At 36.8% G+C, this 15,851-nt stretch overlaps 1 protein-coding gene across 6 annotated transcripts in view; it reads left to right on the top strand.

The window, feature by feature from the left end:
- Positions 1-15,851, top strand: part of RELCH (RAB11 binding and LisH domain, coiled-coil and HEAT repeat containing) — a 74,707-nt gene that overhangs the window by 40,407 nt on the left and 18,449 nt on the right. For 5 of the 6 annotated variants that reach the window (XR_008970916.1, XM_057399402.1, XM_057399401.1 and 2 more), the window contains 8 exons: positions 467-579; positions 4,827-4,917; positions 9,622-9,693; positions 10,480-10,620; positions 11,272-11,436; positions 12,319-12,466; positions 13,940-14,096; positions 14,655-14,778. Coding sequence is in view for 5 of the 6 variants with exons in the window: in XM_057399402.1 (XP_057255385.1) it covers positions 467-579; positions 4,827-4,917; positions 9,622-9,693; positions 10,480-10,620; positions 11,272-11,436; positions 12,319-12,466; positions 13,940-14,096; positions 14,655-14,778 (1,011 nt within the window). In the remaining variant the exon portion in view is untranslated. The remainder of the gene's footprint in view (positions 1-466; positions 580-4,826; positions 4,918-9,621; positions 9,694-10,479; positions 10,621-11,271; positions 11,437-12,318; positions 12,467-13,939; positions 14,097-14,654; positions 14,779-15,851) is intronic. The other variant, XM_057399404.1, reaches the window with a different exon arrangement.

Below are 15,851 nucleotides of genomic sequence, written 5' to 3'. Positions count from 1 at the left end.
CTCAGTGCTTATTCAAACTTGTGCACAAAACTGTGTACATGCTTAATTAGAAATTTTAATCTTTAACTCCATGCTATCACAAGTAGCTTTTTCCATAGGAACTTTATTCCATAGATATATGTGAAGCTTGCTTTAGTTCAGTAGGTAGTGAAGACAATTTAAACCATGATTATTCTCTAATTCTGGTTACAGGTGACCTGCATTTGTTAATTGTGATCTTTGCAGAGCTTTTCTTTTATGTGCTGGTTCTCCCCTCGTCTTTCCTAGCAGGAAAATAATTCTAACTTTTGTAGACCTTCACTTTTTTCAGGTCACTTAATAAGAGATCAAGACTCTAGAAACACCTTCTCTTAATGTTCTGATACTATGTGTCTAGATTTATCTTCTTAGTTTCTTTTGCCATTAATGAGTATATGCCCAAAGCGTTTTTACTTTGTTTGGTTCTCCCCTACCCACAATTTTTTAGGAATTGATCCCACTCATACTGTGTACAGCCTGCCTCCATCCTGAGCCCAAAGAGAGAGATCAGCTTCTACACATACTGTTCAATTTGATCAAACGACCAGATGATGAGCAAAGGTGTGTTTGCGTTTGTGTGTTGCGGGATAAGAAGGAACTTGTTTTTCTTTGTCAAAGGAGCAGAACTAATAGGAACTGGATATTATTGGACAATTTTAACCAAGTTTCACTTAAGCTGATATTTTGCTGGTACAGTGTTGACAAATTTATGTGGACTTAAGGACTTTCCATTTCTATGACCTGTACTTTCTAGTTACCGAAATGTAAGAATGCTCTTGCTAAGCTGCAGTGTAACATTTCAGTTCCTTTTTTTGTTTAAACTGAAATGCTTTGTTAAAATGAGCTTTAAGATCATAAGTTTTAGCAATGGTTGATATAGAAATCAAAACAGCTTCTCTTAACTATGATATTCAGTTGGGAGAAATAGCATGAGAAAGTAGTATTCTTTCCTCTTGTGGTTCACTGCTATGCTGGCAATAAAAAATCAGAAGACTGAAGCAGTGGTTTAGTTCTGACAAGTGTTAAGAGCTTTGTTTTGTTTTAGTTAAGACTTTGAAACAAAGTATATTTTTTGTTTTATAAATATAGTTCCTCCTTAGTACTCAGGAAATCTAACATCTTTGTACTGACTTGATAAGTGTATCCTTAAGGTTGAAAGACAGTAAGTACCCTAGCTGGTATGTTTCCTTCTCTAACTATGGAAGGATTTTTCATATTTGATCTAAGGTTCTTCCATTATTTTCATTAGAGGTGTTTTGCAAGCATCTGTATCTATTGTTGCTCTGTTCTGTCTTCAGACAGAACAATCATTGTGGAAGAGGTTGGAAGCATTTCTTTTGAAGATTTTCTGAAGTGTTCTGGTGTCATTCTGTTGTATCTACATCCATCAATTGTGTTCCCATTGTAAAGTTTAGAGATGAGGTACAATTGAAAGACATGGCTCTGGAGACAAAAAAATGCATAGATAGAGACAGCTTGTTAGCACAGTGGCACCATGTATACTGGAATTACAGAAAGATAATAGTCCTCGTTTTACTTCATACTCATTAGAAATCTGCTTCTGAAGCATCTACTATTATCTAAAATGTTTTAAATGTCCCATGCAGATTGAGAAGCTACAATTATTTTGTGGTTGAGGGGAGGAGGAAGTTACATCTCTCCTTGTAGCCTCTTGTAATTAATTTGTCACAGTATTGGTGGCCTCTCAAGTAGTTTTCATATGCCTGTTTAGCTGCAGTTAGGTGTGTCTTTTCCAGCAGCTAATGAAGGAGAAAAGCCAAGCTTATTTTTCCTTGAAGTTTCCTTCTTCTTGCTTTGTCGTGACCTAGATTTATATCTAAAAATAACTCATTGTCATCAGAAATTTGAGAAGAATATTCTGCCAAAATCTCCGGGATAGGAGATTTTGCAAGACGACCATTTACACACATAGAAATCAAAATGTGTTTTAAAGGTGACATAACACCTAACTGAAGAATAAGTAAAATTCCATCAAGTAAAATGGATCTTGAATACAAAGTTAGACAGCAAATACGTATTCAGAATTTCAGTTGGGTTTTTTATATATTTGCACGGAAGTCTATTATGCATCATTGCTTTTTATCTAAATAAGTTTAAATAATATTTTAGCAGCCTTGTGTGATATGAAGTAAGCAGAGACATTCAGCTTCAGTCACCAGAATAACGGTATTAATTATTGCATATGTTATTTGTTTACCTTCTGCTATACTGTACAGGCCTATGTGATACATTAAGGTAGCAGTGGATAACAGGTTGACTTTTTTAATTTGTTAAATGTGAGAGACTGAAATATGACATTTCAATTCTAATAATGAACCCATTAAAGTAAGTATTTTACTTTAAATATATAAGTTTGTAAACTATGTGAACAATTATGTGGAAAGCCTATATTATAATTCTTGCCCATGGGAGGCTTTTTGATGCACGCAGATACAGCAAAGGAACAAATACATGTTAGCTTTACTTAAACATCTTTTGGAACAATTATGTTGAGTTTGTACACTAAGAAGCTATGAAAAAGTCCAATTAATGTTAAAGTCTTTTAGGACAAGGTTAAAATGTAGTTCTGTTTGTTGAATAATCTTCAACATTTCCAAGTAATGTACCCTGAAGCAGCACTCTTGATGAAAAGAAGCTAAAATATGTTCAGCTTAGTGTATCTAGTATGAGTTTTCATCAGTCGTATGATGTCGCCTCCTTTAGAACACTCATAACTCGCTGACTTAAGGAAAACTCTAGTAAGTTTTTAATTTGATCTTTAGGGGTGGCCAAAGAATCTTGAACTGTGTAATGGAAGATCTGAATTGCCTGCAGTTAATTTCTAAAACCTCTAGAGTTTAGGAGTGCTAAATTATATCTGTTCTACTCTGACTTCCGTCTTCTTCCTGTAGTCTGAGTCTTGATTTTGCTTCAGTTTCTGTAGTGATGAAGCAAACAATTCTGCTAAATCATACTGATTTACTTTATGTTCTTGCCTAGGTGATCATAAATGCATATCCTGGTGAGAGCTTTTTGAGAAAAGCATTCCTAGCATCTTGTTAACAAACGAGGTCATTATGGCAGTAAAGACAAAAATATTTTTCCCTTGTCCAGCCTAGACTGCAATTTTTGCAACAGCTTAGCGTTAATGCGTTTTGTTTCAGTGACCTGTGTTGAGATCCTTACAGCCTTCCCTTCCTCTGAAATACCAGCTGTTGCCATACACTTTCAATATGGTTACAGTTGCCCAGTTCTGCGATTAGGTGCAGGGTGTAGAATCAAAGACAGGCATTTGGGTAACTATTTTGTTTGTTGTAGAACTTGAAATTACCACAAGCTTTTGTCTCCATACTGCTATCATGCATCAGCTGTTGATTTCTTGAGTCATATCCAGTCACTGCATTCTTGTTTCCCCCAACCTTTTTACCTTGATCAAAAGTCTAGTTCTTTGCATGTGGTGGAGAGGTGGGGGGGTGAGCAACAAACACAACACCAAAGAGATTGCTCTGACTGTTTGCCTAAAGAATGCTGGAAAAAATGAATCTGTTTTTAATTGACTGTTGCTCTTTGAAAAGGGTCTGAAAGTGATTGAGGGTTTTTTTTGTTGTTGTTGTTTTTTTAATGGGTATTATATAACTGTCTAACAACCAGCAGAATCTCTGCCTTTCAACCTTAAGAGCACACTATTAGCTGCAGTAGATATTTAGGAGCTTAGACATGACACTAAACCAGATGCAAATCCTATCTTACTTTCCACAAAGGAATAATGAAGAAGTTCTCAGTGATGTCCTAGTCTTACTGTGGAGGTGGTAAAAGAGTGTCTTATGTCCATGTGGTATTCTTTGGAACTGGCTAATTAAGTATTTGTGTACACACTGAAAGTAAATAGAACTGGTGCATTGCATGCAAAGTCAAGATCATTCCAATCCCATTAACAGAAGTAGAAGTAAAAACTTAAGTAAAAGTTAAAATACCGCAAATTACAGTTAAGTAAAATTTTATTAAAAAAATAAAAAAAATGGTGCCTTTGAAATAAATGGAACAACAGTGATTTCTTGCAAACTTTGAGGAAAGTTAAAGAATATAACAATGCAAGATATAATAATGCAAGAATATAAATACAGATAACTTGTGTGATTGTAGATACTACTGTGATTAATTTCTTCCTCTTCATAATGGGCTTCGGAAGGTTTCTGATGAGAGTGGAGTTCGGTATTTTGGGAGAAATGACAGTAACTTACATGTTAGAATGTTATAAAACCATGTCATAAAAAATTTCCTTGTTTTGAACACTTTATTAAATCTCACGAATGCTTCTAAATAAAAGCAGTATGTGTACTTGACTAAAATACTGATAGCATGGTAGTATTAAGTAATTTAGATCCTTTTACTTCATGATGAATCATAATGTTCAGTAATGAAAATTAAATGATAGATTTAGTTAGTTTCCCAATCTCAGACATGAGGAAATCAGATTTCCAAATCTGAGATTCTCGGGGTCTAGTTCATGGAGTTTGGCATCTGCAAGTTTCTGGAAAAGGTATATTAAGTAGAAAGCAAGATAAAATCATAGAATAGTTTGGGTTGGAAGGGACCTTGATCATCTAGTCCAAACCCCCTTCCAGTGAGCAGGGGCAATCATGGCTTTTAGTTCAAGATTTAGCCTTTAAGTCAGTGTGTATGGTGTGAAATTTTGACTGTAGACAATTACCTGTTGCCTGACAGCATCTACTTTTCCTAGTTTACAGAATATATTCTATATTATAGAACTTCATGAACAGATTAAAGCTTTAAATTTATTTTTTCAGACAGATGATACTGACTGGGTGTGTGGCATTTGCCCGACACGTTGGACCAACACGTGTAGAAGCTGAGCTTTTACCACAGTGTTGGGAACAGGTAACTGATTATTTTGTGCTTTACACTAAAAATTTAGTTATAAAAGTTGAGTTTTACTTGTTTGAGGGTGGCTTGTTTTGGTTTTCAACAAATGGCAGTTCAGAGTATTCTACAGAAAGTTATTTGGACGTTATTTCTCCTCATTATACATATGCTTTTATATAACATGAAAATTAACTCAAAAGCAGAAAATGTGTGAAGATTCTAGTTACCTGCACATGTTTGTTGTATTGAAATGTAGATATGCACATGTTCATCATTGTTGCCTAACCTGTTGCCAGGTAGGTGCCTTTATAGTTTGTACTGTAATTTCCAGACTGTTGAAAATCCATTTTCATTTGAAGATTTCATTTGCTGATTTTTATGTTGTATTATGTCCCTGGAGCACTGTCCACATTTCAGCTAGTTTAAATTCTTACACAGAAAATTAAAGATCAGAGTAGTCAGAAATAGGTCCCCTGTAGATGGGCATGATTTTACACCTGTAAGATCAGAATGAAGTTTACATGTGACTTCTAGAGTCACAGTGACATTTTTCACAGATATTCTAAGTTAATGGGAATAACTGACCAACCAAACTGAAATGCTCTTGCTACTCTTTCATCTGAGGCATAAGAAAAGAACAACATGAGTTGAGGTGAAAATGCATGGTATTTTCCTAGCATAAGAAAGAAAAGCGAGTTCATCATTGCCTAAAACACAGTGAATATGACAGAGTGATATGGTTTTGCTTTGATGGTACAGTCTTTCTGGTCTAATAATTCTCTACTGTTTCTTGCATAACACAGCCATCTGTGTTTCTCAATAAAGTCCAAACTTAAATAGTATTAATGCTTTCTGACAATAGAAATACTTAGTATGTGTGTGCCTGGTGTATCTGTAGATTAAAAGAAGTCCTCACGTCAATAGCAGTTGAACACAAAATAATCACTTTTTTCTTAGGCCTTCTCATGAAATTTGAGCAGTGCTTAAGAAAGAACAGAACAGTCTCACCTCAGTAAGAGCACATCTTCACCATACCAGTTTCTTGCTAATTGATGCAAAAGAGAAACAAGTCCAACTGTAACAATAGAGTGTATCAGGCTGCCAAGCCATATGTCACCATTCATTTATTTAATGCAGTTTGCCAGACTTTGTTTGCACGTCATTATTTTATCCAGCAAAATACCAGCTGAATCTCATTGTCATAAGACTGAATTTGTAGAAGGAACTCAAATATACATAATTTTCTACCTTTTCTGAGTAGATGCCTTAATCATGAAAGCGTTCATGCAGTTAGTTTCCAGTCAAAATCTTTTTACAGATGCAAAGGTCTGGACCCTCAGAAGACTGAGCATTTTCATCCACACATTCTGGAATTCAGAGTTATTGGCTAGTCTTTGTAATCTTTCTACCTGCTCTTTGCAGCTAAAATTTGGTAGGTGGCTCATCCGAGTTTAGATCAAGGCTCTCTGAATGCTGAAAGTTCCTTCAGAACTAGTGACCAGTTAATTGGCTTCCAAAATTGCACTACTGCTTCTTAAAGACAAAAGGAAGAGAAATGGTAATAAATATTAGTTCTGTGTAGGTTTCCAAAGGCTAATAATCTTCCCTGAACACAAGCCTTGAAGAAACTTGAGTCTTGACACTCCAGCATGTCAGTGTGTCCTCACAGTATCAGAGGTGTTATTTATACTGTCTTACCGGTCCACCTCAACCAGTTAAAACAGGTCTTTGCTCTTTCTATCAGGAAAGAAAAGCACCAAAAGGCAAAGTGTGTCTCTGTTACCAGTAGGGAATTTGCATTTGGGAAGATGGCACATAAGTCAAAGATGCTACAGGTATTAAAGCAGCCTGTTGTGCGCCTTTAATATTTCTCATCTATGAAATCTCCATTCTTCCAAAAAAGGTATTGCAGGTGCCTACTGATGAATGGCAAACGATAATAGACATGCTCAAAGACTGTTCTCCAATGCCTGAGACTTCAGTCCTGAGGCTTATGATTTTTGCCTTTTAAGTCTCTTCCAAATTATTTTTGCCACATTTTGCTCTTGCGATTTCAGTGATTCCAGATCAGAACAGTGAGAAAGTTAAAGACATTAATACTACATCAGTGGTCAGGTACCATTGCTCATTGTGCTGTGGAAATAAAGTCAAGACAAGAAGTTGTCCAAAGTTGTTTTGTTACTCTATCTTCACCTATAGTTTTTCTTAAGCTGGTAGAATTGAGCAAACCACAGAATGGCTGAGGTTGAAAGGGACCTTTGAACATCTTGCTGTCCAAGTCAACTTAAAACGGTCAACTAAAGCAGGTTGCTCAAGACCAGTCTGGTTTTGAGTATGTCCAAAGATGGAGGCTCTGTAAGATCGCTGGGCAACATGTTCATTTGGCCAGCCTCCCAGTAAAATAGAAATTTTTGTATTTCATTTCCTCTCGTCCTTTCTTTGGGCACCTCTGTGTTCTTTACATCTCTGCAGATAGGTACAGGTATTAATTTTATACATATAAATAAGATCCCTTTTGAGTTCTCTTTTCTCAAGACCAAACAACCCTAACTCTCTCAGCCTACCCCCCATATGTCATATACACTGTCTCTTAATCATCTTCATGTCTGTCTGCTGGACTTGCACCAAAATGTGTTTCTGTAGCTGGGAAATCCAGAAGTGTACACAGCACTCCAGATGGGGTCCACCAGTGCTGAGTAAAGAGGGATAATCACTTTGCTTACCTGCTGGTGATGTTTATCTCGGTGCTGTCCATTGGTCTTCCTGCTGCAAGGAGTGCATTGCTAACTGCTTGGTATCTGTCAGGCCCTCCAGGTCCTTCTCTCCTAAGCTGCTTTCCAGCCAGTTGGCCCCCAGTCTGTCTTGATGCACAGAAATTTTTTTTTCTGTTGAGGTTCAGGACTTTTCACTTCCCTTTCTTGAATTTCATAAGGGTCGTGACTGCCCATTTCTTCAGCTTGTTGAGGTACCTCTGAATGGCAGTACACCTGTCTGGGCATATTATCCACTTCTTCCAGTTTTGTCATCGGCATACCTGTTGAGGTGCATTCTATCTTGTCATCCAGGTCATTAATAAAGATGTTACACATCTTTGTTGTTGGCTTCAGAATCAACCCCTGGGGTGCACCACTGGGGACTGGCCCCCACCTGCAACTGTTTGAGTCTGTAATTAGTTCAGCCAGTTTTCTGTCTCCCTCACTGTCCTTACCTAGTCCAGACCTCATCAATCTGCAAATGAGGATGTTATGGGAAATGGTATCAAGTCTTGCTGAGGTCAGCATAAAAATATTTGCTCCTCATGGTTTGTTCACTGAGCCAGTCATCTTGGAAAGCTATCAGGTTGGTCATGCATGTTTTTTCCTAGATAAATTCATGCTGACTATTCCCAACCACCTTCTTGTCCTTTGTATGTTTGAAAATGCTTTCCAGGATTAATTGTTCCAGCACCTTTCTAGGAACTAATGGCCATAGACTGGCCTGTGTTTCTCTGAATCCTGTCTTGCCCTTCCTGAAGATAGCAATGATGTTTGCTTTTTTCCAATTCTCAGGAGCCTCCCCCATTGCCACAGCATTTTGTTGATTGTCAAGAGTGGTCTTGCAGTGACATCCGCCAGCTTGCTCAGCACTTAAGGTTGCATCTCCATCATGCCCCACAGATCAGTGTACGTCCAATCTGTTTAGATGTTTCCTAATCTGATAATTCTTTGCCAAAGTAAGCCTTCCTTGCTCCAGACTTTCACATGGGGTTTAGGGATCTTGGACTACTGAAGACAAGTCTTCCCAGTAAAGGCTGAGACAAAGAAGGTAGTGAGCACCTTTGTTTTTTCTGTGTTAAGGTGGTTGTCTTATCAAGGCTGTGCACTGCATAGCAAGAGAGAGAAGTAATCTCACAACATGCATATCCTATTTTATCTGACAGGATCAAACTATTCACATTTCCCTCTCACCATTTTTGTTTTTGTTTTCTTTTTGTTTTTTTGTTACAGAATATATTAAAACATATCACATGTTTCATTGTACAACCATTATGCTGCCTGTTAAAGCTAACTCCATGGGGATGCAAACTTGGTTCCAAAGTGTCAATATTAAATTTGTAAGAGTTTTCAAAAAGCTTTTGAGTGGAAAGGGGAGGTAGCATGGGATCAAGAGGTTCTTGGGAATAGGAGCTGTTTTCAGTCACATTTTAGGGGTGTGACGCATTTATGCTGGACTTGGGCAGAACCTCAATAGTGTGCAAGTACTTCTTGGCTTAGTATGTGGGTCATATTTTGACCTCAGTTGCGCAAGATGTAGGCAGCTACACTGCACTGCTTGGCTTAGAACACTAGAGGGCACTTGTGTGATTCCTAGAGGAGTGATGGTCCGGAAGGGCTACGCAACACAAAATACTCCATGATGTGCTAGCTCAGAAGTTATGCATATTCTTTAAAGCAAAGCAGCCCATATGCGGCTTTCTGCCATTCTTTTTACTGCATATACATCCATGCTTCTCCGATTCTTCTCTTACTAGAAACTCTATTTTATAGGACAAGACAAAGTCTTGCCTTTGTGCCTCAATGCAACAATTTGAGGCTGCTTAGTACCCATATACAACTTTTACAGGCATAGTCAGTGTTTATCAAAAAGGTGCAGATATATTTCTCTGTTGCAGTTCATTCTAACCACATTTTAAATGCTGGTTACTGCAAAGCAAATAACCATTCTGTTTCTCTTTACCAGATCAACCACAAATACCCAGAGAGACGGCTACTGGTAGCAGAATCCTGTGGAGCTCTAGCACCTTACCTACCAGTAAGTATCGATACTGCCTCTACATGCTTTGCTAGTGAAAGCAAGGTGATGTTGTGTGATGAAAACATCCTTTATAATTTTAAATATTTCCAAGTGTGTATGTTATGCATAGGCAGTCAGTCTTCTACTTTATATCTCACGTGAGATTCAGTAAATCACATTGAGTCACTATAAAGGAATACAGGTCAATCTAGCTATAAAATGTCTTTTAAAACAGGATGTTCTGAAAAAATCATCTTTGTTTCAGTGAAGATTAAAGATAGTTAAGACCAACAGAGGAAATAATCTCTCAAAAAAATTGGCATTCAATAGCAGAGTTCTTCAGACAGCATGGAATGTTCCATGAATACTTCTGTCAGTCAGAAGCAGCAGCAAAATTAAGTCAGTGGTGAGCTGGAAGCTTCAGAGAAAGGGGAAAATAAGCTACATTTTTAAAAAAAAACAAGCACTTCTCCAATTTACCAGTGCAGTGATTAAAGATTCTGTTTTAAGTCTAGCCCTGTAGTAGTGTTTTGCTCCTAGTTACTTTTGGTTCCATATGAATGAAAGGACCCGAGTTCTGTGCTTAGTAGGACAAAAGGCTTTCTAATGAGTCTGACATTTTATATTCATTCATCTTCTGATGTGGCTACTGTGACTGTAGTATTCATAAAGGGATCGATGATTGGAGGAAGGGATTTTATTTGTGAGCACTAATAGATGTGCAAATGATTTTACAAAAATTGATATAAACCCACATTTCTTGTTTCACTGGATTTAACAAGTATGTTTCTTGATTACAAACAGAAAGAAATTCGTAGTTCATTAGTACTTTCCATGCTTCAGCAAATGCTAATGGAAGATAAGGCAGATCTGGTACGAGAAGCTGTGATCAAAAGCCTTGGCATCATTATGGGATATATTGATGATCCAGACAAATATCAACAGGTATAATATGATTTTGATTTGTACGTAGAAAATGTCTTATATAATTATTTCATATCTTTCCTAATATTTCAGTAGATGTTGATGTGTATATGAATGTTGATTTTTATTGTATCACCAGGAACAAAAAGAAAACGCATACTAACAAGTATCATTGCAACCTAAGGTATAAGCATTATACAGAAGCTTCTCTAGGAGTTCATAATTTGCTTCAAGAACATACCACTTAATTGCCCACACATGCTATTAGCTGGTTGATATCATCACTTGCTAACAGAAATTTGTCTGCTACAGTAAAGCCTGCTAAGTTGTAATAGAACTTAATACTGCCCAATAATGTTTCAGGTAAGTGTGAAAACAAAGAACTTTGAATCCTGTCCTTGAGTTTTTGAAGGCGGAGTGATAAAATGTGTTTGTACTGATTCTGGTAAGTTGACTGCAAAGTACTAGCAGGATCATTGAACCACCTACTGTTTACCTTTGTAGATGAGGTGGGAATACATGTTCAAAGGCTTCATGTACTACCTTGTTTTATTTTTATTAGCGTCAAGTTTCAAAAATTGATTATACTCTTTTTTAACATGCATGTTTTGTGTGAGAGACTTCAATATAAATGTTGGGAAATTAATTCCATTCCTTATTGTCTTTTGCCAGGGCTTTGAACTGCTGCTTTCAGCTTTAGGAGACCCTTCAGAACGTGTAGTTAGCGCAACACATCAGGTATTCTTACCTGCTTATGCTGCCTGGACAACAGAACTGGGAAATTTACAATTCCATCTTATACCTACACTGCTTAACAAAATTGAAAAATTGCTCAGGGTATGTGTTCAGCTGTTTCCACATTGGAGAATTTTCTTTGTGTCTTTATTATATAAGCAGGCTTTTTAAAATATATAGAAAAGGTAAGTAATTGCTACCCAAGGCGGGGGGTGGGGATTTTCTGGAGGTTCTTGTTGTAACTCTGTAATTATTACTTGTCCTTGGGAAGAAGGGAAATAAACCTAACACCAAAATTGCCCAAACCAAACGTGTTCCTCTTTAAGAGTGTTTTTGCCTTATAACCTAATGATCAAACTGCAGTTCAGAAAACGCTTGCTTGCGGTTGTGACTACATGGTGTGTTATTCTGAGTGCATTTGCCCTTTATTTAAATTTGGTTTAAGTGTCACATAGTGTAGTTTTTAATAAAGTGCAATATTTATTAAACAAAATAGAATTGAATGGTTTAGTTAGGTCATTTGCAATTATGAGCTAGTTTGTCTGCATACTTGATTTGGTAGATACGTGGAAAGGCCTGGAAAATAGGGTATCAACAGTCTAACACGCTTAACCAAGATGCTTGTTTTCAGAATACAGGCAACTAGTTTATTCAGGTTTTAAAAGGCATTGGTCTCAGAGACCAAGGATTCCTATTTTGAAAATGTGCTGGAAAATGTTCTTTCAGAATATCAATATGTTCACTGATATGAACTACTAAATGCTAGAGGCTGTATTGCTTGAATCTTTAGAGTGGAAGTGACTGAAGGGTGACAAGGAGATTCGGATGGTGACACAAAGTAAGCTTGTGGTTGGGATAAATTACTATATAATTAGTGTGTCTGTGTAGAAACTCATCACAGATTTGTTGATCTCTTGCCAGGAAATACATGTCTAAGCAACAGATTATGCAAACTGAAAACTTTAACTATCTTGTTTCTTTCAGGAAGGAGAGCATGGCTTGGATGAGCATAAGCTCCACATGTATCTGTCTGCTCTTCAGTCACTGATTCCTTCACTGTTTGCACTGGTGCTACAGAATGCGCCTTTCACAAGCAAGGCTAAACTTCAGGGAGAAGTACCACAAATAGAAGGTAAATTATTAATTTCTGGTATGTGGCATTCTTATAAATTAAAGTATAATTCAACAACAAACCTCAAACCACTATCAACTGCAAAGAAACAATTTCAGGAAGTAGTCCATAGTCTAGATTTACTTTGGGTTTGTGTGTATTTAAGGTTACTACACAAACATAAGTTGTAGAATCTATGTGTTTGGGGTTTTTTTTTATAGCACACTGTACAGTAAGGACTTGTGCCTTACTGTTTATGCCCCCAAGCCTTTTTTCTAATCCACCTGTTCTTTATGTTGTATTTTCATATATAACAAGTACAGAGAAAGAGGTTCCCTAAATTTCTCTCATATTGTGAATATTTTTTTTATAGATTCAGCACTTTAATCATTTAACTGCTTCAGCCTTTATATACGAAGTAGATTTTGCCAGTCCTCACTCCCTCCCCCACCTCATTAATTAAATGAATTGTCAGAAGAGAATAATTTACAAATAAAAAGCAAGACCCCAAAAAAACATTTGAGACCATTAAAATATGTGGACATTGAAGTTCTGCTATACTAGCATTGTTTTTATTATGCTCAATTCATGTACCGTATACTTAATATTATTCAGCGAAGAAGTTAAGCAACAACAACATCTTTGGTACTGCATAAGGTTGGCTACCTCTTACGACCCAGCATATGGTTGGCTTTTTGGGTTGCAAGTGCACACTTGTGGATTCATGTTAAGTTTCATTAACCAACACCCTCAAGTCTTTCTCCTCAGGGCTGCTCTCAATCTCTTCATCCCCAGCCTGTATTGTTACGAGGGCTTGCCCTGACCTAAGTGCCAGACCTTGCATTTGACCTCACAAGGTTCATATGGGCCCAACACTTGAGCTTGCCCAGGTTCCTCTGAATGCATCCCATCCCTCAAGCGTGTCAACCGTACCACTCAGCTTGGTGTTGCCTACAAAGTTGCTGGGGTGCAGTCACTCTTACTCTCTGTTGTTGATGAAGATACTAAACTACCAGTCCCAACACAGATCCCTGAAGAACACTGCTCATCACCAGTCTCCATCTAAACACTGAGCCTCTCACCACTACTCTCTTGATGCAACCATTGAGCCAATTTCTTATCCAACAAAAAGTCTGTCCATCAAATGCATATTTCTCTATTTGAGTGAAGGTGGCATCTGTAGTTCTTCTCTTGTTCACTGATTTAGTCATCATAGAACACCAGGTTGGTCAGGCAACATTTGCCCTTAGTAGAAGCTATGCTGGTGATGATAGTTCTATAATCTCCCTGTACTAGCATTTTCCCTTTTTAAGTGAGGGCTATTCCATCTCTTCAGAGATGGATTTAACTCACAGATTTTTAAAAAGCAATTGCATAACCTTACACAGAATGCAGTAAAGAGGTTCAGACTCACTTAGCTATCTTTGCTGACATCACCTCTTAAGTTATTTTCATCTTCTTTTGTTCATGATTGCTTGTTCCCTGCTGTTACAGTCACTAGATTTCCCCGACCCGTATCGCCTCTTCAGGATGTGGCCATCATCATTGGAAGCCGTGAACAATTAGCAGTGTTGTTGCAACTGTACGATTATCAGCTAGAACATGAGGGTACCACAGGCTGGGAGACTTTGCTATGGGTAGTTAATCAGCTGTGAGTTCATTTGTATCTCATGATTTCTTATTTTAAAATATGTCAAAATTAATAGTTCTTAAGCATGATTATTTTTAGCAATTATTAAATGGCAGAATTTTAAGTATGATTGTGCTTAAGAATTGCTAGAGAGGAAAAAATTGACTTTTTTTAGATGGTGTTATTTTTATACCGAGTTGACTTTGATTTTATTCAGAAAATACCAGCTATCTAGCAGAACTTGTAAGTAACCTCTTGCTCCAGAAAATGTTTTATTTCATCTTTGCACTAGCGTGTAGTCAATTCTCTGTTGAAGTGAAGATTGTTGTATTCTGAATATCTCATGAAAAATACTGAGTTTGAAAATATAGATCACCCTTTTTTGGCACTTAAACCCTTGCTTTCTTCAAGGGCCAGGAATTGTACAGAACATGTACATAATTTCATAAAAAACAGTAGTGCTCCGTGTGTGTATATGTATGTATTTATCAATATAAACAGTAAATCTATGCAAATATAAGTGAATAGAAACGAAGGATTGGAGTAGTGTTTAATATGGTTTTGTTTCCTTATTTTTAGGCTACCACAGCTTATAGAAATAGTTGGCAAGATCAATGTAGCATCAACTGCCTGTGTCCATGAGTTCTCTAGATTTTTCTGGAGACTTTGTAGGACATTTGGAAAGATTTTTACAAACACTAAGGTAAGATATTATCTTAAATATTCTACAAAAAGGGCACCTGATAATATATATAGTCTCCATAATTGCAGTGTGTTTGAATACCTGCACTTTATATTTGCATGACACACTGATACTTTTCCATAAGTACATTTAAGCCTGCTATTATTAAATCTCTGTTTGTATCCTTTTGATACAAAGGCCCTGGGTTTTGACCATTTTGGAATGGCCTTTTTGTCTTGCCCAACAAAATTGTATTTGTCATATTGCTTTGTGAATGGCATAGACAGTGGGAGAGATCCATCCTAGTTCTAGTGATTTAAAAATTTCCTTCAAAACAATACACTGTTCACTATTTGTGGTGTACATAAGTACTCTAGCCTGTACTTGATTGGAAATTTAAAATTAATGCTTTCCCTGCCCCAAATATTTACATAGATGATATCTGAATATTTTTGTCAAGGAAATACGTCATGTTTCTTAACAAAATAACTTTTGGATATAATTCAAACATTTCAAACTGTAAAACACAAGATTACCTAAAGCTAAAATTACAGAACAGAGTTAGCATTATGTTCTGCCTCCAGAGAGATTTAAACCAGTCTCTGGTCTTTGAAAGCCCTTTCTTTAAGTTATCTTTAAAACCCTTCCTTCTATAAAACTGTTCTGATACTGATTATCACAGCTATGTTTCGGAGGAAAGTATTTACTAGACAGCAAAAATACAAAGCAAAAATCTTTCACCCCGCACACACGCCCATGTAAAACCGTATACTCTAAAGCCCAGCTAAGAATATTGCCAAGGGACTTCAACTTTTGGTATCAGGAGTGCTAAATACTGCTACCGCAATGAGGGTACTCAGTAGAAATTATCATGCTCTCCTGTAATACTTTCAATTTTCATAAAAGTTGGGTATGCTTCTAAAAGATTTTTTTTTTTTTTTTTTTCCTGTACCTTCAAAATGTCTTTTTTTCTGTTGGTTTGTTTTTTTGGGGTTGGTTTTTTTTTGGTTGATTGGGGTTTTTTTTACTCTTAATTTGCTCTTAAATTTATTGACACTGGTAACAGGTTTTCTTACATGGGATTCATCATCCTT

Source organism: Pezoporus wallicus, unplaced genomic scaffold, assembly GCF_028554395.1.
Source record: "Pezoporus wallicus isolate ANWC-B61680 ecotype Strahan unplaced genomic scaffold, APGP_CSIRO_Pwel_v1 contig_818, whole genome shotgun sequence".
Taxonomy (NCBI): domain Eukaryota; kingdom Metazoa; phylum Chordata; class Aves; order Psittaciformes; family Psittacidae; genus Pezoporus; species Pezoporus wallicus.
Note: the sequence above shows the minus strand (reverse complement) of the source record. Positions and strands in the feature narration are given on the sequence as shown.